A 24971-nucleotide genomic window follows, 5' to 3' on the forward strand; every position below is an offset into this window, starting at 1 on the left:
CAAGAAGGATTCTATTGTGCTGTTTTCTATATGCTGATAATGGACATGTAATTATGCACTTGACTGTGCTGTATGTGGTGATTGAACCTTGGATTTCTGTTTTTTTTCTGCACTGCCTTGCAGTTCAAACTACGGGGTCTGAATAGCAGTGTGCCCCAAAGTGCTGCTCTGTAACTCCCCCCATGTGGACATTCTGAGCACAAACTAAATGGCTCCTACTTTGTGCTAACATTGTCCTCTTCACTGGGTCTTTTGTGCACGCCCTAGTGTCCAAAAGTTACTAAGTTTCATACAGACAAATCAAGTTGCATAAGACCCTGAAGGTCTCACAGTCTGAGTAGAGACATGGTAGAGGAGGGGAAGACAAAGCGTAAGGTATCAGATGAAATCTTGGGTTAGCTTAGTGATGCTTCAGACATCTTGGTGTTGTTGGGGTATTGTTTTCAGTGTGTAGCTGGGGATAATTTAGACATTAATAAGACTTCTTGGGGAGGGGCAATTCACCCCTGTAGTAGTGAGATTAAATAATGCTTATTTAATTTTGTTTCCTACTTATCACCTCTCACCTTACCTCCAGCTCATGCCCCATTTCTTCTAACCGATATCTCCCTCATCTCTGTTGCAGCAGATCCAAACTTACCCTCCCTGCCATTCTTCTCTCCTAGTTTCTTTTGTTGAAATATTTCCCTCCCAGGGATAGGATCTTCTCTGAGAAAAAGATCTTGTGTACCGCATGGGAAGAGGGATAGGCACTCAAGCCATGAACTATTAACTATCCTTTTCTCCTTTGGTTCCCCCCCTCCCCCCAAAAGCTATTTTAATAATACTTTTGGCTAGTAAACCCTCTGTTTTTCTTTTATTCTTCTCATAATACTGTTCCACCAATGAGATAAACAAATGCTATTATATCTATATAATCCTGCTGATCATGAAGTAGTTATAGTATTTAGAGCATGAAACGAGTTCCAGAGAGGATGTGGGAGGAACAAGTTAACTATTAATAGTGAAACTTAGTTAGTAGGAATTCCCCTTTTTAAAAGTCATATAATCTCTAAAAACAACAAGAGGGTATAATAGAACTCCATAAGGTTTGGGGTAATATTGAACTGATCTTGACACATAGGAAAATGTCTACACCCACTGGTTACATTAAGGCCGGACTAATGACTTAGCCTCCGGGTATATGCAGAAAGAGAGTGTACAGCAAATTAGTGTAAACCTGACTAATCATTACAACAGGTCCAATATTTTAAACCAATTCCCAATTTTTTCTCAAATTAATGGCATCATAATATTGATCTTTGAATGTTGGAAAACTGCTGTGCATTTTTTAATCCTGAAAGTTTAATCAACTTTAGCTTAGTATTGGAATTACATTACCCTTCACTTGTTATGATTTAATTGTAAGAGTTTGTCATCTAATCAGGATGCAGAAACAACTTCCTGTTTCTAACTCAAGAAAGTTAAGTCCAAAGCAGACTGCAAAGAGTTTCAAAAGGACCTCACAAAACTGGGTGACTGGTCAACAAAATGTCAGATGAAATTCAGTGTTGATAAATGCACATTGGAAAACATAATCTCACCTATACATATAAAATGGTGAGGTCTAAATTAGCTGTTACTGCTCAAGAAAAAGATCAGGAGTCATTGTGGATAGTTCTCTGAAAACATCCACTCAATGTGCAGCAACAGTCCAAAAAAAACAAACAAAATATTGGGAATCATTAGGAAAGGGATTGATAATAAGACAGAAAATATATTGGCTCTATATAAATCCATGGTACACCCACATCATGAATACTGCATGCAGATCTGGTCGCCTCATCTCAAAAAAGATCTATTGGAATTGGAAAAGGTACAGAAAAGAGCAACACAAATGATTAGGGGTATGGAATAGTTTCCATATGAGGAGATTGGGACTTTTCAGCTTGGAAAAGACACGACTAAGGGGGGATATGATAGATGTCTATAAAATCATGACTGGTGTGGATAAAATACATAAGGAAGTGTTATTTACTCCTTCTCATAACACAAGAACTAGGGGTCACCCAATGAAATTAATAGGCAGCAGGTTTAAAACAAACAAAAGAAAGTATTTCTTCATACAATGCACAGTCAACCTGTGGAAATCTTTGCTAGAGGATGTTGTGAAGGTCAAGACTATAACTGGGTTCAAAAAAGAATTAGATAAGTTAATGGATAGGGCCCTACCAAATTCATGGCCATGACGTGTAGCGGATTGTAAAATCTGGTCTTTTATGTGCTTTTACCCTGTACTATACAGATTTCATGGGGGTGACCAGCATTTCTCAAACTGGAGGCTCTGACTCAAAAGGGAGGTGCAGGTGGGTCGCAAGGTTATTTTAGGGGGGTTGCAGTATTGCCACCCTTACTTCTGTGCTGCCTTCAGAGCTGGGTGGCCAGAGAGCGGCAGCTGTTGGCCGGGCACCCAGCTCTGAAGGCAGCATCCTGCCAGCAGCAGTGCAGAAGTAAAGATGGCAATACCGTACTGTGTCATTACTTCTGCACTGCTGCTGGCGGCGGCTCTGCCTTCAGAGCTGGGCTCCTGATCAGCAGCTGCCGCTCTCCGGCCACCCAGCTCTGATGGGTAGCAGTACTACTCCTCCACCCCCCAATTACCTTGTAACCCCTCTCCCCGCAACTCCTTTTTGGATCAAGAATCCTACAGTTACAACACCATGAAATTTCAGATTTAAATATCTGAAATTATGACATTGACAATTTTTTAAAATCCTCTGATTGGGAAATTGAGCAAAATGGACCAGGAATTTGGTAGGGCCCTATTCACGGAGGAAAAGTCCATCAATGGCTACTAGCCAGGATGGGCAGGGATGGTGTCCCTAGTCTCTGTTTGCCAGAGAATGGACAACAGGGAATGGATCACTTGATGATGACCTGTTCTGTTCATTCCCTCTGGGGCACCTGGCATTGGCCCCTGTTGGCAAACAGGATACTGGGCTAGTGGACCTTTGGTCTGACCCAGTATGGCTGTTCTTATCTTCTTATGTAGATGTCCAATTACACACCACCAACAAGGAATATTTAAACTGAAGCAATTCAGAGGCTGAAAGCTCAAGTCAGCAAATACATATAAATAGTTAATGTTTGAAAAATTGAGATAATTTTGCAATTCAAAATTAAAAAGGGGCTAACTAATATTTTTAGTTGTTTGACTAGGCCACAGAGTGCTGCTCAGTAGATGTTCCTCTTCCTCCTCTTTATCACTTTTAAATCTTCTGGGGGAGACACAAAGTACCTTTTGGACTATTCTCTTGTCTCTGAGTGGTTATTCATGACCATCAAACCACTTTCTTCAAGTCTGCTCATTTCTTTATTCTTACCCTAAAATAACAAATAGGCTTCACCTGAGCTTCCTACTGCAAGAGGCAAGAAGAGCTCATAGAAAACAAGCTAACAAATAAAAGTCAAAAGTGTCCTATTAAAACTTCTCTTGTATTTTAAAAAGGAAATGACCAATCCTCCCCCCCCCAAAATTATACTGCTATCACACAGCTTAAAACATTAACTGTTCAATTACAGCATGAATAAGCAATGAAGTAGCTGTTCCACATGCATTTCTATCTGTCAAGACATTATTGGACACAAAATTGAAGGCACAAACAAATGATACCTTCCTAACTAATTAGAGGTTTCCATGTGGTATTTGTCATTTAGTATCTGTGTTCACGTCCCTGCCATGCACTATACCAAACAACCCCACTTTTCACACTTCCAGAAATGCAACTCATTTGTGGGCTCCACTTTTTATTTTATTGTTTGACCTGAGGACCTCTTATTTTAATTGAGGAAGCCTGCTTTGATTTTAATATAAAATGCTATCCTGTGAGAATGGCAATGTAAAAATGTGCGCTTTTTGTTGACTTGTAATCTTTTTCTATGGAAAAAAACAATTGCCTACTTAATTATCCTCATTAGAGGTTTTGAGGCTGCTTCAGATGAATACACCCTTGGAATAATAAATTGAGAGTAGGCACATGGAATAGGACTAGCAATTTGGAAATGCACAGTCTGGTTTTGTTCCTTTTGGACACACTGTAATTTTATACTTCTCAGCCCTAAAATACTAATAGCCTGACTACCAGTACAGAATACACTACATGAGAAGTAGCTCTACAACTATGGAAAGTATTCCATGGAACAAAATTGTTTGTTTTTTTGAGAGGCACCAGTTACAAAAGACATATGCAATATGCAAGCTAACAAAACTTATTTGCACACATTGTGTTCCACATTGCCCCTTGATCATTCCATTTCACGTTGCTGCAATAGTAATACACTACAGGATTGCATGAATTTCGTAGAATAGTACGGCCAAGAATTGCTTTGTATTTTGAATTGTACTTTTATCAGAGTGTAAACTGACTCTGAATATTTAACGAATTTGGTTGCTACAGTGATGCCGGAAAATAACTAGAATTTTCTTGTACAATAAATATAAATTATGACAGGTGCAGTTCACTAACTGACACTGTGCCAGAACATTAAAGCAATAAACATCTAATTTCAGTATGGAATTTGACATAAAACAAACTTAATATCTATCATACCAGCACTATACAGGGAATAAGTAATAATGGAGAATGGGCAAACAGTCATAACACCAATACATGTGGATTCCCTCTAGAAAATTGCCCTGACAACTTAATCTATTATGATTAAATCTTACAACTCTCCCCTCATTACCCTCTGACGATACAGTGTATCAAGATGGCGGAGAGGTGCCCATTACAGAAGGGATTTGAGTTGGTAGTTGACTTGTTCGGGATCTGTATCATGACCTGGAAGAGGAAGCAAGTAGCATATTAATGGAATTTACAGACTGTAACTGGGTGTACAGACCCTTTTTCACTAGTAGGGTGGTGAAGCACTGGAATGGGTTACCTAGGGAGGTGGTGGAATCTCCTTCCTTAGAGGTTTTTAAGGTCAGGCTTGACAAAGCCCTGGCTGGGATGATTTAGTTGGGTTTGGTCCTGCTTTGAGCAGGGGGTTGGACTAGATGACCTCCTGAGGTCCCTTCCAACCCTGAGATTCTATGATTCTAAGGGAAAACCTCTTGGGCTAGTATTATTCCAATCCAAGTTTGCCTGTGGCATTAGGGGACACTGCCACTGAGAGAGAAGTCGTCTGGATTTCACTGAGAAGCCGAAGCTGCTGCTGCTGGCTTTACAGCCCTCATTTGGAGTCCCATGGATAGGATGGGCTGAAACTCCACTCTCCACCACAATGATGAGAGGTCCTGGTGGGTTCTACCAGTTTCCTTCTCAGAACTTGAAGAGCAGGGCAGGCTGGAATATGTAGTCCAAAATAGCAGCCATATTACTAGTCCTAGCTTCTGACATGACAAGATAGGGAAATAAGGGAAGTATGTAATCAGTATCTTTCCCGTAATATAGGAGACCTGGAGGTAGCCAGGGTATAGTTCTTCTTTTAAGGTTCCGGGCAAGTAAACACACTATTGAAAATGGACTGGAAAAAATACTGTATAAAACAATGCTACAGTAACAGGGAGATGAACTGGATGTTTATTTGGCTCCTTTTTTAAATTTAACTTTTCAGCTTTCTGATTCATGACATTTCAGTTAGCTTAATCCGTTTAAATTGGTATAATGAGTTCCTGGAGAACGGAACTTACTGGTAAAGCTAGGCAGAAAATAGCCTTTCTCAGCTTTTCCTTGCAAAATTTTTCAAGATACTGAAAAATTTCTTTCCCAAATTGGGCTTGAAAAGTTGAAATCTCAAATTTCCACAAATCAAAAATCCACCCAAATTTTTTATTTGGGTCAATCTAAACATTTTGTTTCAGTTTCAAACACTTTATTATTATTTTGTATTTCAGCTATCTTAAATTTCTAAACAATCAGTCAAAACTTTGAAACTTGTTCTCAATTTGTTTCAAGTTGAAAAATTTGTGAAAACCAACCCAGCGAAAAGTTTAAATTTTGACATATTGCCACTTTTGGACAAAAAGATGTTTAGTTGAAAAATATTTGACCAGCACTACTTTATTATGCGTTGTTCAGGAAAACCATTCAGAGCTACTTATGGAGAGATCAGAGAAACTTGTTCTGTTACTTAGAGCAGGGGATGAGTTAGTGTTTTTTGCCAGAAGATAGGAAGTATTTAGTAAATCCTTTCCTCTAGTAAAACTATCTATTTACTAGTCTGATTAGAACAAATTCTGAAAGTTTTGTTTTGGGGAAAGAGAATCTTATTTTGTCTTATTTGAATTCTTACAAGAAAGCAGCATTGGGCAAGGAGATTGAAGTGGCTTGTAGCAAGTAAATGTTTTTTTCTGTTCATCTCTTGCTTTGCTTCTGGTTAGATTTAAAAATTGTTGTTCTATAGGGTATTGGTTTTATTGGTGCTTCCATGTTCATTTATATATTGATGTACTATTTTAATATCCACATTGTCGGTTCATTGTTAATTATATTTTTTTAATCGCATGATTGTTTGTGTAATTGACTTCATTTTTTGTTTTCTGTATTTGAAATATTTTGTGTTGATCTATCACTCTCCTTATCTCTCATTATTATGCTTCAATGCACCCAATTTTCCCTTCATGCTCTTGGTGCCATTCAGAGAGTCCTTTGAGGTCCCTCTTCTAACTTGCTGTCATTCAATGCCATTTTTCTTTTCCCCTACTTTTCATAAGAACATAAGAACGGCCGTACCGGGTCAGACCAAAGGTCCATCTAGCCCAGTATCTGTCTACCGACAGTGGCCAATGCCAGGTGCCCCAGAGGGAGTGAACCTAACAGGCAATGATCAAGTGATCTTCCTCCTGCCATCCATCTCCATCCTCTGACAAACAGAGGCTAGGGACAGCATTCTTACCCATCCTGGCTAATAGCCATTTATGGACTTAGCCACCATGAATTTATCCAGTTCCCTTTTAAACATTGTTATAGTCCTAGCCTTCACAACCTCCTCAGGTAAAGGAGTTCCACAAGTTTTGCAACATTCCTGAGTGTCTGCCTTATTTCTGCCCTAGTTTTGTTCTTTGTATGATCTCCATTTACCTTCTCACCCTCAAATACAGAGGACCAAATTCTTCCCTCAGGTATGAACATCAAATTCCCACTAACTTAAAAGGAGCTGTGTATGCTTCTAAGATCAGAATTTGGCCTTCATTCATTCGTTCATTCATTTTCTTCTTCCTCTAATACAAATATTTAATATCTATTGCAATTCCACATTCACTGGTCACTGGGGCAAGTCACTAGAGGGAGACATGATCACAGCCAGTGTATTATATACCATGCTTCTCTGACCACCTTCTTCTGGCTGAAGCTACTCCATTAGGTCTCTTTGAATAGTCCTGGCAATCATGATTATTTTTACTTGTCCATTCAATTTTTTTTTACCAAGGTGTGGGTAAGGTTTTTGGGGAGAGGAAGAAATGTTTGACTACATTTAAAGACTTGTCTACCTAATCTATCTTTCTTGTATACTATGCTCACTACAGTGATATCCAAGCACCTTGAAAAATTCTTACAATGGACAAAAGGAGATCTCTGCAACTTTCTCTTTCCCTTCCATAGTAGTCTTAAAATAGTGCCATTTACTGTGTATAAATTAGTCATTGACCCAGGGATATGAACTTGAGTCTTCTCCCTCAAGTGAGTGCCCTAACCACAAGACTGTAGAGTCAGTATCGCTTACCCTCTCTGGCCCGATGACTATTCAAATATTGATACAAAGTACAACAGCTTCAATCAGAGACACCGAGAGTGATGTACCCCCTAGCTCAGTGGTTAGGAGACACTCCTGCAATATGGGAGACACAAGTTTAAATTCCTGCTCCACATCAGTCAGGAAGGAGCGGGGATTGAATGTAGGTCTCCCACATCCCAGGTGAGCTCCCTAGCCATTGGGCTGAAGGCTGTAAGGGAGATCCCACTCCCCACACAATTTATGAATCTATCCCTTCCTTCATTTCCTTTGCTTTTATTTTAAAAATGCCCAGAGACTTAATATTTTGTTCCACTAAAATGAAATTTTTGTCAACTTTTTTGATTTGCTAAAATGTTTTAATATTAGGAAACCAAACTGACTTTAACTGCCAATGAACCAAAAAATCAGTTGTTTGCCCAGGTCTAGCTGTGTTGTAAACCCTCATGGCCACCCAATTTCTAGCTATTGCTCTGGGTGCCACTTCTTTTATTGCCAGTAACGTTCTCTTTTCTTTGCCAGTTTTTAAGGAAAGTGAGTATTTCTTCTGAGTCTTCTCTATGATTAAACTATTTCTTATGTCCAGCTTCAATTTTAATAATTTAAGTTTTGTGCATCTTAAATATCAAAGCTGAAGGGATTTTTGTGCAGGGGCTGGGGTGGGGAATGGGAATAGGTATAGATTCTTTCAATATAATCCCTATATATTTGTACTCCTCTTGGCCCAAGCACTTAGCCAAAATTCAGGGTCTTGCAGGTTGTTTCCAACGGGAGGACAAATTGATGCTGGAGTCAGGTATTTCTTTGCTGCAATCTTGTTTATTTACAAAGAATATACACCCAGTCCTGTTTCCCAGAACACAGCAAAAATAGCAGATGACTTCTTGGCTCATAACTGCAAGCCTCTCTCAGTCAGCACTTTAACCCAAAGCAGTCTCTCTTAGTTTTTTCTCAAGGTCACACTACAAGTGCTTGTCTGGCTGTGTCTGAGGCTTCTTTTCTCTTTCTCTGGGTGCTTCCATGGTGTTTCTTCTCCTTCTCTCTCTCTCTCACTCATTCACACACCAATCAAATCAATCAGTCCCCTGAATTTGCATTCACCTGTAGTGAAATCCCTCCATGCACATAGTTTAGATTTCTGAGTGACCTTACATGCACTGTGACCTTTGTTTTGGCTGGTGGCTCCTATTGCTTCTCTTGTCTCTAAACAAAAGGGCATATAATTGTTCCCCCATTTAGCCTGAATGGAGGGCAGCTGTTATGCCCAGCAGCTTTAACAAGGTTGAACTCCATATATAGGATTAGACCCCATCAATCTATTTGGAAACTAAATTTAGTACAGTATGGGGGCTGCCTACTTAATTAGTGATGCACTACACCAGAGGTGGGCAAACTACGGCCCACAGGCCACATCCGGCCCGTGGGACCATCCTGCCCAGTCCTTGTTCTCCTGTCCGGGTAGGCTAGCTCCTGGCCCCTCCCGCATTGTTCTCCCTTCCCTGCAGCTACACCGTCGTGTGGGCAGTGCTCTGGGCAGTGGGGGTGAACACTCCTGCCGGGCAGCGCAGCACAGCACAGCAGTGTGGCTGGCTCTGGCCATGCGGCACAGCTGCCAGACATGCTGCTCTGAGCGACATGGTAAAGGGGTGGGGAGCAAGGGGGTTGGATTAAGGGGCCCCTGTCCTGGGGGGCAGTCAGGGCACAGTGAGCAGGGGGTGGTTGAATAGGGTGGAGGTTCAGGGGGGCAGTCAGGGGACAGGGAATAGGGGGTTGGATAAGCGTGGGAGTCCCAGGGAGCCTGTCATGGGGCAGAGGTGTGGATAGGGGTCAGGGAGCAGGGGGGGTTGGATGGGGATGCAGTCCCAGGGGGTTGGATAAGGGGCTAGGGGTCCCAGGAGGGGGCGGTCAGGGGACAAGGAGCAGGGGGGGTTGGATGGGTTGGGGGATTCCGAGGGGGCAGTCAGGGGGCAGGAAGTGGGAGGGGTTGGATAGGGGGCGGTGGCCAGGCTGTTTGGGGAGGCACAGCCTTCCCTACCTGGCCCACCATACAGTTTTGCAACCCCGATGTGGCTCTCGGGACAAAAAGTTTGCCCACCCCTGCACTACACCCTATACAATCAGTGCTCCAGAATCGACACTTGCTGTCCAAAGGCTTTCTGGGTGGAGTTAAGGGTGCTGGGTTTTGACCAATAAAACCCTAAGTGGCTTTAGACCCCTAAATACTTCAGAAACTGCTTCTCATCCTGTGTCAATACCTGCCATAATTGGTCTGCAGAGATGCTCAAACCAGGCCTCCCTAGTTGCTGAAAATCACAAAGGTGATTGCTGGCAGAGTGTTCCTCTCTTCTGGAGCGTGCTCCCACATTTGAAACAAAAAAGCCCCAATCTGCTGAGTGGGCTGCCTGGCTCAGCAGTGCAAGGGAACATCCTGAGAAGGGAGTGCTGTTTGAGGGCTGATATCCACTGAGGGTGAGGTTTTGTTTTATTCTGCACTGTACAGTTTGCTACTCCTTACTTACACTTTGGGGGTTTGCTGCTGGCTTGCCTTTGTTCATGGGACTTATGCTTAACTACCAGGGGTGCTGAAACTTTAAAGATAGGCACACTGTGTGATTGAACCAGTTTAAATAAAGTCAAATATTTGATTGCTGACCAATAAACTAATTTCTAGCTGTCATCTGGAATTTTCTGAAGAAATGGGGTTTAGCTGGAAAATGCCAATTCATTGAATCTGAAGTGTTTCTCAGAAATTTTCTGGGTTTGACAAACTTCTGATGACGCCTGGGAAGGGTTCTGGTGGAACCCGCACCAGACAGGTGGCTTCCTGCCAGCTTACCTGGTAGACTGCTGGGGTCTCCGGGTGTCCAGGGTCTGTGGCTGCAGAGCAGCCTCACTAAGCCATGGAAACCTTTGGAGCCCCAGCTCTAATGGGGCTTGATTTGGGGCTACCAGGCGGCAGGTTCCAGCTCGGAGGCAGGAAGCCTAGAAACCCCAGAAGGTCTTAAGGCTTCCAGGTTCCTTTAAGGCTTCTGGGAGCCCCACTGTGGGACTGAGTTTAGGAACCCTGGCTTCAAGCTCTGAGGGTCCTGGCTTAGCTGTGGCTCCAATGGCTCCTATGCTTCCACCTCCCAGTCAACCCTAATGAACTTGATGGGGAGCAAAGAGCCAAGAAGTCCAGGTGCATGGTGTAGCACAGGATGTTCTACTGCACCATTGCTTCAAATTCTGCTGCCACACGTCTGCTCTTGTGCAGAATAACACAAAGGATTTAATTACATCACTTATCTACTCTACACTGACTTTATTTTCTGGTAAAATATGATACGTGGGGCCCCCTTTACCTCTGAACTTGCCCTTGATTCATATGTCTTATAATGCCAGATTGGATTCATCAAAGAGAAAATGGGAAAATATTTTTGTGTTTTTTAAGTTTTATTAATTTAGGTCTGAATTCTTCCTTACATAATCAAGTGTAAGGCTCGGATTTGGCCCTTAATGTAGAAAATGAAGGCAACATAAATTAGAATGCTGATAAATAATCACTAACTGAGTAATGTATATTTTTTCAATAGAACTAGTATTAGATTTCAATAGCTTTACAAATTTGATGCACACAGAAATTGTACTATTTAAATATTTGTGTATGTATAGTCTGTCATCTATAAATATTGAAATTCAACTATTGCTAGAACTGTTGCTTATCTACTTTTGATATTTTGATTGTTGTAATTTCCTTTTACATTCCAATGCTAAATTAGTTGAAGAATGCATTGTATGACTCCTTACCCAAACTGACAAAGGAGTGTTACTCTCTACACAAACCTGCAATGGTCAAATCTCATGAAATGCAGTTCAAATAATCTGTAGAAGGTTGAATACTTGTCCAAATCTTTTCAGGCTCCCTCTTCAATTTCTTGTTTACTCTCCTTTCTTTTTCATGATTTTACAATGACCCTCAGAATTTTCTCCATCCTTTGAAACATGCTGTGGGCTCACGGCTCTAGGCATCTGTTCCTCCCTCCCTGCAGTATTTGTGTATAGGCTCTAGACCGCTCACTTGCTTCTTCATTATTTTACAATAGAAGGAAATTAGGTCTACAATTCATCTATTGTAGAAGAAACTATGAGAGTCAGAATAGACAAGAACATAAAAACAAAGAAATGTTAGTGTATTCAGTGGAACATGAAAGACAGCATATTTAAAATGGATAAAAGGAAATATACAACTCAGCCTTAATTATGTGGCAATGAGTTTCATGGAGTTGGAGAAAAATAGGGTTCAAAAAGGGGTTGGACAATATATGGATAACATGAATATTTGAGTGGTCATAACAAGAATAAAAAAAAATAATGAACAATTGTGGAGGGAATCTATATCCTCATGATTCAGAGCATAAACCAATAATTAACAAGGGTTAGGGCGAAACTTTCCCTGGGGCAGATTACCCCATAACTGCTTCCTGCAGGGTTTCTTTCATCTTCCCCAAAACATCTGGTACTGATCACTGTTGGAGACAGGATGTTATACTACAGCTAGGTGGACCTCTCCATTGGCCTGAATCGCTATGGTAATTCCTATGTCTAGCTCTCTCACACAGTTACTATGACACCCCCTGCAGACACTGAGTGACCTCACCTTCCTTTTGCCTTTGATCCCACTGTATAATCAGCCGTTATAGCAGCCCCTACTGTGTCTCACCTAGTGTGGTGTGAATTCTGGAGCAAGAGACACCTGTAGACACCAGCAATATGGATCAAGCAGAAAAATTATTAGACTGGCTGGCCTTGTCATAAGACCTTCAAATACAGAATACATGTAGGGACATTGGACTCATGACTTATTAGAGAGCTGTAGGAAGCGACTGGCTCTCAGGCAGGGAGACAGGATAAGTACTGGACTATACTTATCAAAACGGACGGTTATTAGACCCAGTTTAACCCTGTAAACAGATTCTGGTTTAGGAGAGAAAGTTAAAGTCCAGTCTGGATTCATATCAGCTCCAGGGCCCTGCAACTTGCTCCACATAGGCAGACCTCCTGAAACTCTTCAGTGGATGATCTTGTGAGTGCTGGGGTCTGCCCATGCAGAACAATTTGCAGGAGCAGGGCCTAAATGTGTTTACTTGTATCTATAGCATGTTGTGCTCTGTGCTGGGAAATGTGGATTGAATTCTTCAAATCAGCTTTAGATCCAGTTTTTAAAATAAATAAATAAGTTTATTGTTTTCTGAAAATGTATGGGTTTGTTCCAACATCTGTCTGATCTTCTTATCCTTTGCTTGTATTCATAGTCTTTCCTATTTCAAGCTTTCATCTCTTTGTTTTCACCCTTACCCTGACTGCTTTCATCAGTTACCCCCTTCTCCTCTGTCCAGTGCCATCAGGTGTGGTCTCACTGCTGCTCTCCTGACTAAGCCCCCATATTTTCTATTTTAACATTTAACAAATTTTAAGGTACAACAACATATAATTATACTCCCCCCCCTTATCTCAGTTTCAGTTAATTTTTGGTACCTCATCTGTTCTGTTGTTCAACAAATTATTTTTTTCTATGAAGCATAGTAGAAATAGTTCTTTAATGAAAGATATTATCCTATTCTGGATTTTTTTTTCTGCAGTATGCATCCAAACAGCTCGTCCATTGTGCTCAGCAACAAAATACATCTGGATCTTTTGTTTGTGTGTATATTATATCGTTACAATTACTTTCCAGGGATTCTTTTTGATATGTGCATGTGGCTTCCATTAAGATGAATGTGTACTAGATGCTACTTTAAAGTGAAACATTATTCTATAGGCAGATGGATGAAAAGTTAGTCAGGAGTATTGAAAGTTGCTACAGGGGATACCATGCAACTGGAATAGGTGATATTTTCTTAAAGGTGTATTATAACATCTAGTCTGCATCCAGTTCACTTGCATAGCATTTTGATTTAAATTGTGCATGGAAAAGTTAGGCTCTATGTAAGGCACCAAACTTAATGTCTGATAATCTTCTCTATTTTATGACGCTGACCATTTGGTATATACCTCTTCATCCTAAATCAGAAAACCTACTGGTTATACCTGACCGTCTGTTGAGATGCAGCACAGCATATTAAGAGCTAGTGATTGTACAGTATATTTATTACTGTGAGTGTCTCCTCTTTGGAGATGAATATTAAAATATGTTAAATAATATTTCAGTTCTAATTATAGAGAATAGCTCTTATAGTTAAATGAACAATGGTGACTTCCACATCTTTTTTTTTTCATTCTCTATCTTGTTACAATCAGTTTTGTTCCCTACTTTAAAGTGTGGCTATAATTAGAAATCTGACTATATAGAAGTGACACCATCTTCTTCCTGTATGTATTCAGTTCATATCTGTTTGTTTTGCTTAAAAAAAAATAAAATCAAGTTTTGACTATAGCTGAACCAACCGTGAAGGATCTGTTTCCTATGTGTTACTCTGAACCAGCACCTGTAATATCTGTTTGCCTGGGCTCGCTGTAAGCAGGGGCGGCTCTAGGCACCAGCGGGCCAAGCGCCCGCTTGGGGCGGCATCCTGGGGAGGGCGGCATTTGGCCCCGGCTCCGCCCCGCCGCATGCCCTGCGGTCACGGGACGGAGCGGGGCGGCCCGGCCCTGCGCTGCGGCGCCTCGCGCGGGTCCGCCCAGCGGCTCGGTTGGCTCCCATCTCCGCGGGCGACGCGCAGGTCCCGTCACGTCGGGCTCCGACCAGACCAGGATGCGGGGGACGGGGGGAGGAAGAGGACCGACTGGGAAGGCGGCGCGCGCGCGCTGCTGCTCGGGCTCGCTGTAAGCCATCTTCTGTCAGTCTGCTAGAAGATTCAGATTCCTAAACCTACAAGATCCTTTCAGCCTGCCTCCTGAGGTTTCCCCAGAAATCCCTCTCCACTTAGCTTTGCTGTCTTTTAGGTGGACAATCTGCTTTTCCTGCTACCTAGTGGCTCTAGAGGATCTCTTCCATTGAGGTCTTCTGGGGGTGCCAGACCTATCCTCATCTTTCTTTGTGGGGGGTCACCATGAAGGGTCACTTGTTCCAACCCATTATGGTCTTCAAAGAAGTATCACAAAACAACTTATTCCTTCCTTATCACCCACCCCCTTAGTGGGCAGGAGAAGTAAGGAAACCCTCCCTCTCACACAGCCAACCACCATAAGATTGAGCAGCAGAAGTAGATAGCACCATATCAAGATTAGCTTTGTAGTTGCTAGGGGTTCTTTATACCCAACACAAGGTGATGCATTTTTCAGATAAAGGCCAGTATTGAATTCTCTGGCAGATGCTTACTCTGGCCTGATACACAATAGATACCTTTTAAAACTTGCCAGTTACCCTGGATAACTTTACTTCAATGTTTATAGAATTCAAGTTGTAGTGAAGTGCAAATGCAGATAATAATGCAACCTTAGCTATTTGTCTAAGGTAGAACTGGCTAGTTTTTAGGGTAAATACTATGTGTATATTAAATGCAAAAATATATAAAGCACTGGTGTGGTCGTACAGTTAAAATAAATCCCAATTTCTAGAAATGTAGAAGTAAAGCTTTCCACTGCCATGTTCTCAAACACAGAGCAGTAGGGAGATGCTGCTGTATTAGAGGTCTCATACTATGGATGAAACAGAGTGAGGTTCCTTCTGTTTATTTCTGGTTTTCTGGGTAAAAAGTAATGATCTCCTGGCTTTCCTTCATAAAAGAATGGCGGGATAACTTCCTGTGCTGGCCAGTATTTACCCTCTCAGTATAACAAGATCTATTGCCCAAGGCCAGGGGGGAGCTATTGCTGAGCATACTATAGTTGACATGTTAGCCTTAAACAGTCTCTCTACTAAACGTATCCAACTCTTTTTACTAGCGCCGGTCAAATAATTTTTTCTACAAAATTCTTGTTACTTTTTAAGAAACGGTGATTTTTTTTCATTAATTGCTCAGTTCTTCTCATTACATTACATTGTTTGATATACCTCAGAGATGAAAAATACATAAAAGCAAATTCTAGTTATAAATGTTAACAGCCTTTGCCAGACAGCAAATTGTAGTTACTGAAAGTTTCACTGAAGTAAATTACTGCTAGTATTTGACTGGTCTTAGCAAGAATACTGGATCAGCAATGGGAAAGGTGATCTAATTTGCTTCTTTCCAGACTAATGGTAATCTTGCTGGGGAGTAACTCCTTTGCTTTATGTTTTGAGATCCATAGCTTTTCAGTTGTTTTATTCTGACAAAACACAGAAACAAATTGTCCTATCCTATATTAGGATCCAGTTGCTCTAGTTACCTCCATCAACTGTCATAACAGTTCAAAATTGATTGTGATTTATGTGTTTTACAAAAAGAAATTACTTAAAGGAGCCGAAAAGTCCTGAGCCTCACTATCATACTACTAAGTTGTAGGAGTAAAATTGTGATATGTGCAGTAATATTTTCTTAGCTGTTAAATACACATTTGTCTGTTTTATCTTGCAGTTTTCAGTGAAGATCTACATGCCAGCCTGTATTTTGTCAATGCATCTTTGCAAGAGGTAGTGTTTGCTAGCACCACAGGGACACTGGTGCCCTGTCCTGCAGCAGGGATCCCTCCTGTGACACTCAGATGGTACCTAGCAACGGGCGAGGAGATCTATGATGTCCCAGGGATCCGCCACGTCCACCCCAATGGCACTCTCCAAATTTTCCCCTTCCCTCCTTCAAGCTTTAATAACTTAATCCATGATAACACTTACTATTGCACAGCTGAAAATCCTTCAGGGAAAATCAGAAGTCAGGATGTTCACATTAAGGCCGGTAAGTATGGTTCTTTACTTCATGACTCCAAGTTGGGCTCGGGGGGAGACCATGTGTTAATGGCTAAAAAGTAGTAGCCATTGTGAACTGGAGCAAAGACTGTGGGTCTAGAAGGCAATCCCTAGAGTTCTTAATAAAATCAACTGAAACAATATTGGCTTAGCCTGTTCTTATAAAAGAGAAGTTAAAAGTCCCATCCCAAAGTCCATCAATCAAATGAGTTTCTGAAAGACGCCAAGATTCTCAGCTGAACAGTTAGAGATGGGCCATTCATCAGAATCTATTTACTCTTCAAAGAGTTGGGGGTGGGAGAATAGGGACTCGCCCTGCACTGTTTTTTTGGGGTGGGGTGGGGCGGGGGCTGGAAAATGGCTAATAGATCCAATTTTTGCATAACAAAATCTTCCCCTTATTTTGCTTGTCTTTAGTTGTGATCTGGTTTTGTGACTCAACAGAGATGAACATGTGCATTGAGATATAATAATAAAATGGTATTGTAAATATATAGGAATCACTTTATGTTTAACTTAAAGTAAGCAAAGGATTTTTTGTATTGTGGGCATAGCAGTTTGGCAACTATTTTCTGAGTTGACTGAATAGAAAGGGGTGGTCCCTAAAAAGGGAGAATTGATTTTAAATGTAATTAGACTCAAGTCTATTACCACTATTCTACTAGTGCACAGAACTCTGAAACCTGGTATCTAGACATTTTAATTAATCAAAATTTTAATTAAAAAAAATTCTGGGGACAGATCCTCAGCAGATAGAAATTGTCAGAGAGCACCAGTAACTTCAGTTTACACCAGCTTAATCACCAGTTTACATCAGCATAATTTATAACATCTGAGGATCTGTCCCCTAGAGTGTCTGCAGTCATGTAGCTATATTAAAGAAATTGCAAACCATGCACAAATATGGCGCTTTGGGGTTATAGCTCTTCTTAAGATTCTCTGTTTGCAAACAAGGAAAAGCCAGATAGTGAAGTGCATTATGCCAGTTAATAGTTTCTACTTCCTGACTTTTAGTCTTACTAATGCTAAATATGACTTCAAAGACATGAAAAGTGATAATTAGAAGATACAAAGAAAAACTGACATCAAGAAATTAATGAAATGCACTATCCAAAACATACAGTCTACAAAAATGCATTCATTTTCTGTGCAGAATATACTTTTTTGAGTTTTATTGAATCTGTAGACAAGAGATTTGATCTTTTTAGGGAGAGAAGATGTCATATCAGCTTCCCTGTGGATTTGCCAGTGCATCTCAGTCTTTACTTCCTTGCAGTTCTTTCCTTGAGCTTCTTTTAAGTAGAAACTCTAAAGTGTTGGGTGGTTTCCTCATAAAATTTTGCATGCTAATGATGCTTAAAGATTCAAATATTAGTTGCTTATTCTTTTGTGGATACACTAATGTGACTGCCTAAAGAAGACTGTATCTTGAAACCTTGCTAACTAAGGCTCTGATCAAGCAATGAGGTTCATGCAGCTCCAGGGACCTATGAAGCAGCTGAAAATGTGCACATACCTCCATTGTACTCCCAATCATGTACCAGTATATAGGTGTATGTAAGAAGTAATTATGAAAATAGGTACTTGAATGTGAAAGCCATTTTCCTGTTCCCTCTGTGGCTTGTGGGGTCACCAAGACACCACCTTAGAATCTAACGATAGTCTATGGCACAAAAGACAGCAATTTTGCTAATAAACATCAATAGCAAAGGAAAGAAGGGAATAACTATAGCCTCTGCAAAGTGTGCCTGCAGCTTCTGCCTAGCCATATTCCACCCTTTCTCCCCACTGTCAAAACAGTTATCCCTCCAGATAAACAGCCCAGCCCATCTGGGCCTGCATACAGGGCTTGGATCACAAATCCCCCCTCCTCCTCACCAACAAATATCAAGAGCATTAGACCTGCCATTGAGCCTGATACCAAGCTATCTCCATCATTCAGTCTCAGTCCCAGGGATACACCCAATCCCACAATTCTGAGAGATATATACCCCTCCCTGCGATCCCTACAGAAACTGGACAATGTATTTGCAATGTATAGGAACTGGGTGATATCCCTACAAATAGTTTTGGAGCCCTCTAGTGGGCCTCCCTATTTTTTATTGCAGGGGCCATCAGAACCCTGCCAGAGTAGCAGTGTGTACAGATAGCGAGACCTTGTATATTTGTATATAGTTAGTAAACACGGTTATTTGGAACCCAGCTACCAGTGCAGCCCCTGCGTATTATGTTATGAAGAGAGCCAAGAGATGACAAAATGTAACTTCTGGCAAAGACTACACAGTCCCCTAAAAGTTCTGACACAAAATGCTGGATCATATGGAAGCCTGAACATGATTCTGGCTTGGCCACAGCAGGAAGGAGAACGCAGCGATAAGTCAACATAAAACCTCTCTCTATTTGGTAATTAAATGCAGTCCTGAGGAAAGGACCAACAACTGGGCCTAAGCCTTACCCCACAGCAGGTAGAGAGGAACCCTGCTGTAAGCAGCATGGAAGCTGGAATGGCCTTTTGCTCCCCGCAGCGCCGCATAAAGTGGGTGCAGTGCCCTCCTTCCCAGCCAATCAGAGGATTTCTTAAAGCTAGACGTGTGACTAATGGAATAGTCTAACACAAAGCTAGTTCGTGATTGGTCAGGAGAGGCAACGAATCCCTGGCATCCATCCTGGGAAATCCCTGGAAGAAAACTTAGCCTGTCCAGCGGCTATTCTGTGGATTTTTGTGGATGGTGGAGGTGCGCAAAGGAGATGGTTGAGCTGAAAATTTTTTGGCTTTGCATGTAATGTAGATAAACTCTCTGGGCCAGATCCTTACCTGGGGTAGACGCAGGTAGGTCCATCTTGCTTTCAAGTTGTTGTTTTCCCAAGCAACTGTGAAAGCTAGAGACTGTTTTTTTTTCCCCATGAAAGATGAGTCTCATGCAATCAAATGACTCTGTGATCTGGGGCTTTAAGAAAAACAGCAGAAATCACAAGGCTCATGATAAAATCATGAGGTTTAGCAACATTGTGGATGCATTAAACAAAAAAGTTAGTGCATATACACAAACAAGAACTGTCTCATGCAATTTGGAACTGAATAATTACTTGTGATCTATCTCAACTCCTTGGATATTGCAAATTCCAAAGATTAATAGTTTGGTTTGGAAATCTGATTAACGTGTGCCCTCTCCCTTTCCATATGCCAAAATGTCAAGGTCCAGATACTGTAAGTCTCCCCAGCAAGGGATTGAGGAAATAAGATTAGTTCTGCCTCTGTCAAGTTTCACTGATTTACAGGTGTTTGTGTACATTTGCTTCTTGGAAACATTGCCCTGGAAGTGGCTTTTTTAATGACATGACAGGTTTTTGTAACTGTACAAGTAGTTCAGAAAAAATGTGAACCATCTTGCACTAGCCCTGTTCATAATATTGTGTCATGATACCTTCTCCAAATAGCCCATGCTTTGCGAGCTATCCTTGGAGCATTAGTGGTAGGAGACAGTTAGCCACATAAAGAAGGAGATCCTTGTGCTTTGCAAGCCCTTCACTGGAGCATGGAAAGAAGATGGTAGCTGGCTTCTTTCACATGGGAAGAGGTGTTCCAAGGTTGCTACTGTAAGAGAACATATGCTTCTGACAATCCAGCAAGTCTGTGATCAGAGTTAGTTACTTTGCCTCATTATTTATAATCAGGAATATATATATTTAGACTAATGATGCCTTAATACTTAATTTTGATTTATTTTATTTTTAGACGTGTTAACCTTTAAACTATATAATTGTCTATGCAGATTGTAAAACTTAAAAAAAAACCCACTTTCCTGTTCATGAGCTAGTGGTTGCACTGTAATTCGAAACCCTTCACTATTTGTACATGCATAACTTACAATTTGAATCTGGCCAGACACACTTTTTTTTGAGGAGCAGTTGTAAAGAGGTCACCATTTTATAAGTCCATGGCTTCTTTATTCCAGAAATATACATCTACATAAGTACACAAGTACATAAGAACGGCCGTACCGGGTCAGACCAAAGGTCCATCTAGCCCAGTATCTGTCTACCGACAGTGTCCAATGCCAGGTGCCTCAGACGGAGTGAACCTAACAGGCAATGATCAAGTGATCTCTCTCCTGCCATCCATCTCCATCCTCTGACGAACAGAGGCTAGGGACACCATTCTTACCCATCCTGGCTAATAGCCATTTATGGACTTAGCCACCATGAATTTATCCAGTCCCCTTTTAAACATTGTTACAGTCCTAGCCTTTACAACCTCCTCAGGTAAGGAGTTCCACAAGTTGACTGTGCGCTGCGTGAAGAAGAACTTCCTTTTATTTCTTTTAAACCTGCTGCCTATTAATTTCATTTGGTGACCCCTAGTTCTTGTATTATGGGAATAAGTAAATAACTTTTCCTTATCCACTTTCTCAACATCACTCATGATTTTATATACCTCTATCATATCCCCCCTTAGTCTTCTCTTTTCCAAGCTGAAGAGTCCTAGCCTCTTTAATCTTTCCTCATATGGGACCCTCTCCAAACCCCTAATCATTTTAGTTGCCCTTTTCTGAACCTTTTCTAGTGCTAGAATATCTTTTTTTGAGGTGAGGAGACCACATCTGTACACAGTATTCGAGATGTGGGCGTACCATGGATTTATATAAGGGCAATAATATATTCTCAGTCCTATTCTCTATCCCCTTTTTAATGATTCCTAACATCCTGTTTGCTTTTTTGACCGCCTCTGCACACTGCATGGACATCTTCAGAGAACTATCCACGATGACTCCAAGAACTTTTTCCTGACTCGTTGTAGCTAAATTAGCCCCCATCATATTGTATGTATAGTTGGGGTTGTTTTTCCCAATGTGCATTACTTTACATTTATCCACATTAAATTTCATTTGCCATTTTGTTGCCCAATCACTTAGTTTTCTAAATACCGGGAAGCAAATACAGCCACACCCACTTAGAGTGAATGTGCTTATACTTAAATTTTGCTCTCAGTGAATTTTTTTTTGTTTTGTTTTGTTTTGCAGTGGGAGTAGAGGAAGTTTCTATACAATGGTCCTATAGCACTACTGACACGATTACCTTAGGGCACTGAAATTACGCTAATTGGTAATGATGACTAGTAGACCTGCATGGCCGCTTTGCCTCTTGCTCCTTTCATCTCTTTGTATTCACTGAAACTGGCCTTCCCCTTCTCCAACACCTCTTTTGTAGCTGCATTCTTGTAGTGTTCTCTTCTCACACAGCCCGGATATGAAGCAATGGTGATATTGAGCTCCTACTGTCTCCCTCATGCCACTTCTCACCTTTTCCACTTCTGAACTGTACTCCATCAGACATTAATCTCTATCTCCCTCTCCTGTTAGTTACTGTCCACAGGCTTCTCATCTCTATTTTTCATTGATTACAGTGCATGGATTTCCTCTTCTCCCATTTATCTTCCACCCCCTACCACAAAAATGCTCAGCTGTTGTATTGACCTGGTTGATGCTGTTGCCTCTTCCACTCCCTACCATCTTCCTTTGACCTTCATCTCTGGATCAATTCTCCAAGCTGCCAGCTGGGTCACTAGTACTATTCCCACTAATGTACCTCACTATCAGAGTTTCCCTTTTGTGATCACTACCTTATTTCTTTCAGTGTTGCCCACTCCACCTCCGCTCTCACTTTTCTGCTCAACCTTTGAGACCTTCAGTCTATTAACACGCTTCACTTCTCTGCAAATCTGAGCACCCTCCTTTCTTCCTTCTCACTCACCTCTGTTGAGTCCATAGTTAGCACCTTCAACTCTTCTCGCTCTCCTCCATCCTAAATTTCTCTCTCATATCCTTCTGGTTGTCTCACTTATCTTCACACCAAGAGAAGGTTGGCAGCTTAATTCAACAGAACCACCATATGGGAATCTCCCACCAGTATTGGGGGAGCCTGTGCTCCCTCTGGCAAAGTAGAACACCCTGCTTCTGAAGGAAGTGTGGTATAAGAACCTAAAGAAGCTGGCATGAAACAGAGCATCATTTTTTCCATGTGGAGACTGTTTCCTTTGGGAAATGATTTTACCCTTACACCTAGAATTAACTAGAGGATGAACACTGAAATGTGATGGGGTATAGTATACTACTGGAGTAAGCAAGAGGATCTTGGAGTTCTTTCAGGAAGACTCTTCAGATCAGCAGTGTAAAATTATCACAGATTTATCAGCCAAGACACAAAATTTACTTTCTTACCCTTGCCATTAGGATGAAGAAAGTCTAATAATATTTTACTTGCCTGCCTAATTTGTCTTTATTCTGGGTGAATTGTGCAAGATCAATGCAAGAACTGGAGCAGGGCATGATCCCACCATTTTGGGTTTGTGGCTTTGACTAAGTCTGCTGTAAGGCATGTGAAAGTGAAAGGAGTGATGGGCATGAGCTCATCTTCTGACTTCCTTTATAAAGGCCGAGGAAATGTGTTGTTTACATTCAGTCCTTGGGGAAATGATACCCACCTGTCTTTCCAAACAGGATTTCTTTCTATTTAATTCTACCTTGGCTTTACCATCTCACTCATTAACAAAAACTCACTATTCTTCCATTTTAGTTTTACGGGAACCCTACACAGTCCGTGTGGAGGACCAGAAAGCCATGAGAGGCAATGTAGCGGTCTTCAAGTGCATTATCCCCTCCTCTGTGGAGGCATACATCACTGTTGTCTCTTGGGAGAAAGACACAGTCTCACTTGTCTCAGGTAGGCTTTAATGGCTATCTTTCCCTATTGGATATGGTTTGTGTTTTCCATAATGCTCGGTGGTTCCTTTGTGTTGATTATAACTGAATGATATTTCATCTTTCCACTGTAATTATGTATAGCACATTTAGCTCTGATGCATCCTCGTGATTAGGTGTGACTTGAAGCTTTGAGACAGCTCTGGCTTTTTTTAGCTTGCTCCCAGGGAAATTAACATGTATTTTGTTTTAGACTAGACACGAAATCAGAATTTCTTGGCATTGTGGCGTGTGTTGACTTGATGTTTTTTTAAAAGGAAATTCTGTTTGCCATAGAATTTTTTGTTTTGGGTGTCATAATCTGTTTGTTGGTTTGTGATTGTTTTCTAGTGGTGAAGTTAGTTATGGAGTAAAAGAAATCTCGAGTTACATTTATTTTGGTTCTTTTAAATGATATGTGCAATTGACTCCCATATTTCAATAATATTTTTGTACCAGGTATGCCTATAGACAACATTTGAAAGCTTTCATAGTGTGAAAGCTTATATACTATCCACAGACATAATATAATAAACTTTTTGATGTATGCCAAATATATTTATGCATATATTGACATTAAACTTTATGTTTATAAAAATAATTATCTGCACTGCTGTGTATACAGAAAATTTACTTTGCTGTTGGAAAACTGCAAACTGTCATGAAAATAATTGAATTTTCTAGTTAGGACTCCGCAAAACATCTACAGTATGTACTGAAAGTATGTATAGATGCAGCAAAGAGCCCTTTTAAAAAAAAAAAAAGAAGACTCCCATTGAACTGATTTAACCTCACAAACGGGTCTAGGAGTAAAATCCTGGCCTCATTGAAGTCAATGGTGGGAGTTCTACCATTGACTTCAGGGGAACCAGGATTTCACCGAAGCAATCCAACATTTTCTAGCTAATAGTATGTAAGAAATCCGTAGAACAACATATGTGTATAGAGACTATATCACATGGAAAGTTCATGTTGTTGTACTACAGCTGAAATGTGTATTATGTGGATAAACACAGAATACATCTGCTATTATATGCTCAAGTAAATGATGTACATGCACAGGATGTGAAAGTACAGCTGTTGAGTATTGCAGCAATGGGACAATAATCAGAGCTAAATGTCAGTGCATTGTATATTAAGAATGTGTTTATACTATGCTACAGTATGTGCTGAAATGAGTTGAAGATTGTAAGTTCCTAGGTTAACCACCCTCCATTTTGGATAAACGTGGTGCTGATAGAAATGGAATTCTTTGTTTCTATATACCTTGTTTTCTAAATGTGACTTCCTGTCTGTGGTAAAACTATTTTTTAAAAGGTTTTGTCCCTTCATAGATATTTTTGAAACAATATGAAAATAGATTCGTTTGGTACAGAAATGTTGTATTTTTAAGTGATCAGTCACCTTGTCCACTGATATTGGTATAGTTTTTAAGTGCACTAAATCCACTTTAGTCCATTTTTTTTACATTGTCCCATGTGGGCTGTGATCCAACTATCTGATATTCATGGGTAGAAACCTGCACCCATGCATACTGCCATTGAACACAGGGACCTGCCTCCCCAGATCCAGTTATAGTAGTTGAGACTCTGGGATCGCAAATAAAATACAGATGATGTGATTTGTGGTCATGCATTAAAGAACAGGATTGAGCCATTAAATGTTACAAATATCTTTATTATTATTGTAACCTGTTAAAAGAATATATAATACAA

General features: G+C 40.8%; 1 protein-coding gene across 2 annotated transcripts in view; it reads left to right on the forward strand.

Moving 5' to 3' along the window:
* Positions 1 to 24971, forward strand: part of DSCAM (DS cell adhesion molecule) — a 627413-nt gene that overhangs the window by 80753 nt on the left and 521689 nt on the right. For both annotated transcript variants that reach the window (XM_039513797.1, XM_039513791.1), the window contains exons 2-3: positions 16191 to 16508; positions 23093 to 23239. In XM_039513797.1, the coding sequence (XP_039369731.1) occupies positions 16191 to 16508; positions 23093 to 23239 (465 nt within the window). The remainder of the gene's footprint in view (positions 1 to 16190; positions 16509 to 23092; positions 23240 to 24971) is intronic.

The sequence above is a fragment of the Mauremys reevesii genome, linkage group 1, assembly GCF_016161935.1.
Source record: "Mauremys reevesii isolate NIE-2019 linkage group 1, ASM1616193v1, whole genome shotgun sequence".
NCBI lineage: Eukaryota > Metazoa > Chordata > Testudines > Geoemydidae > Mauremys > Mauremys reevesii.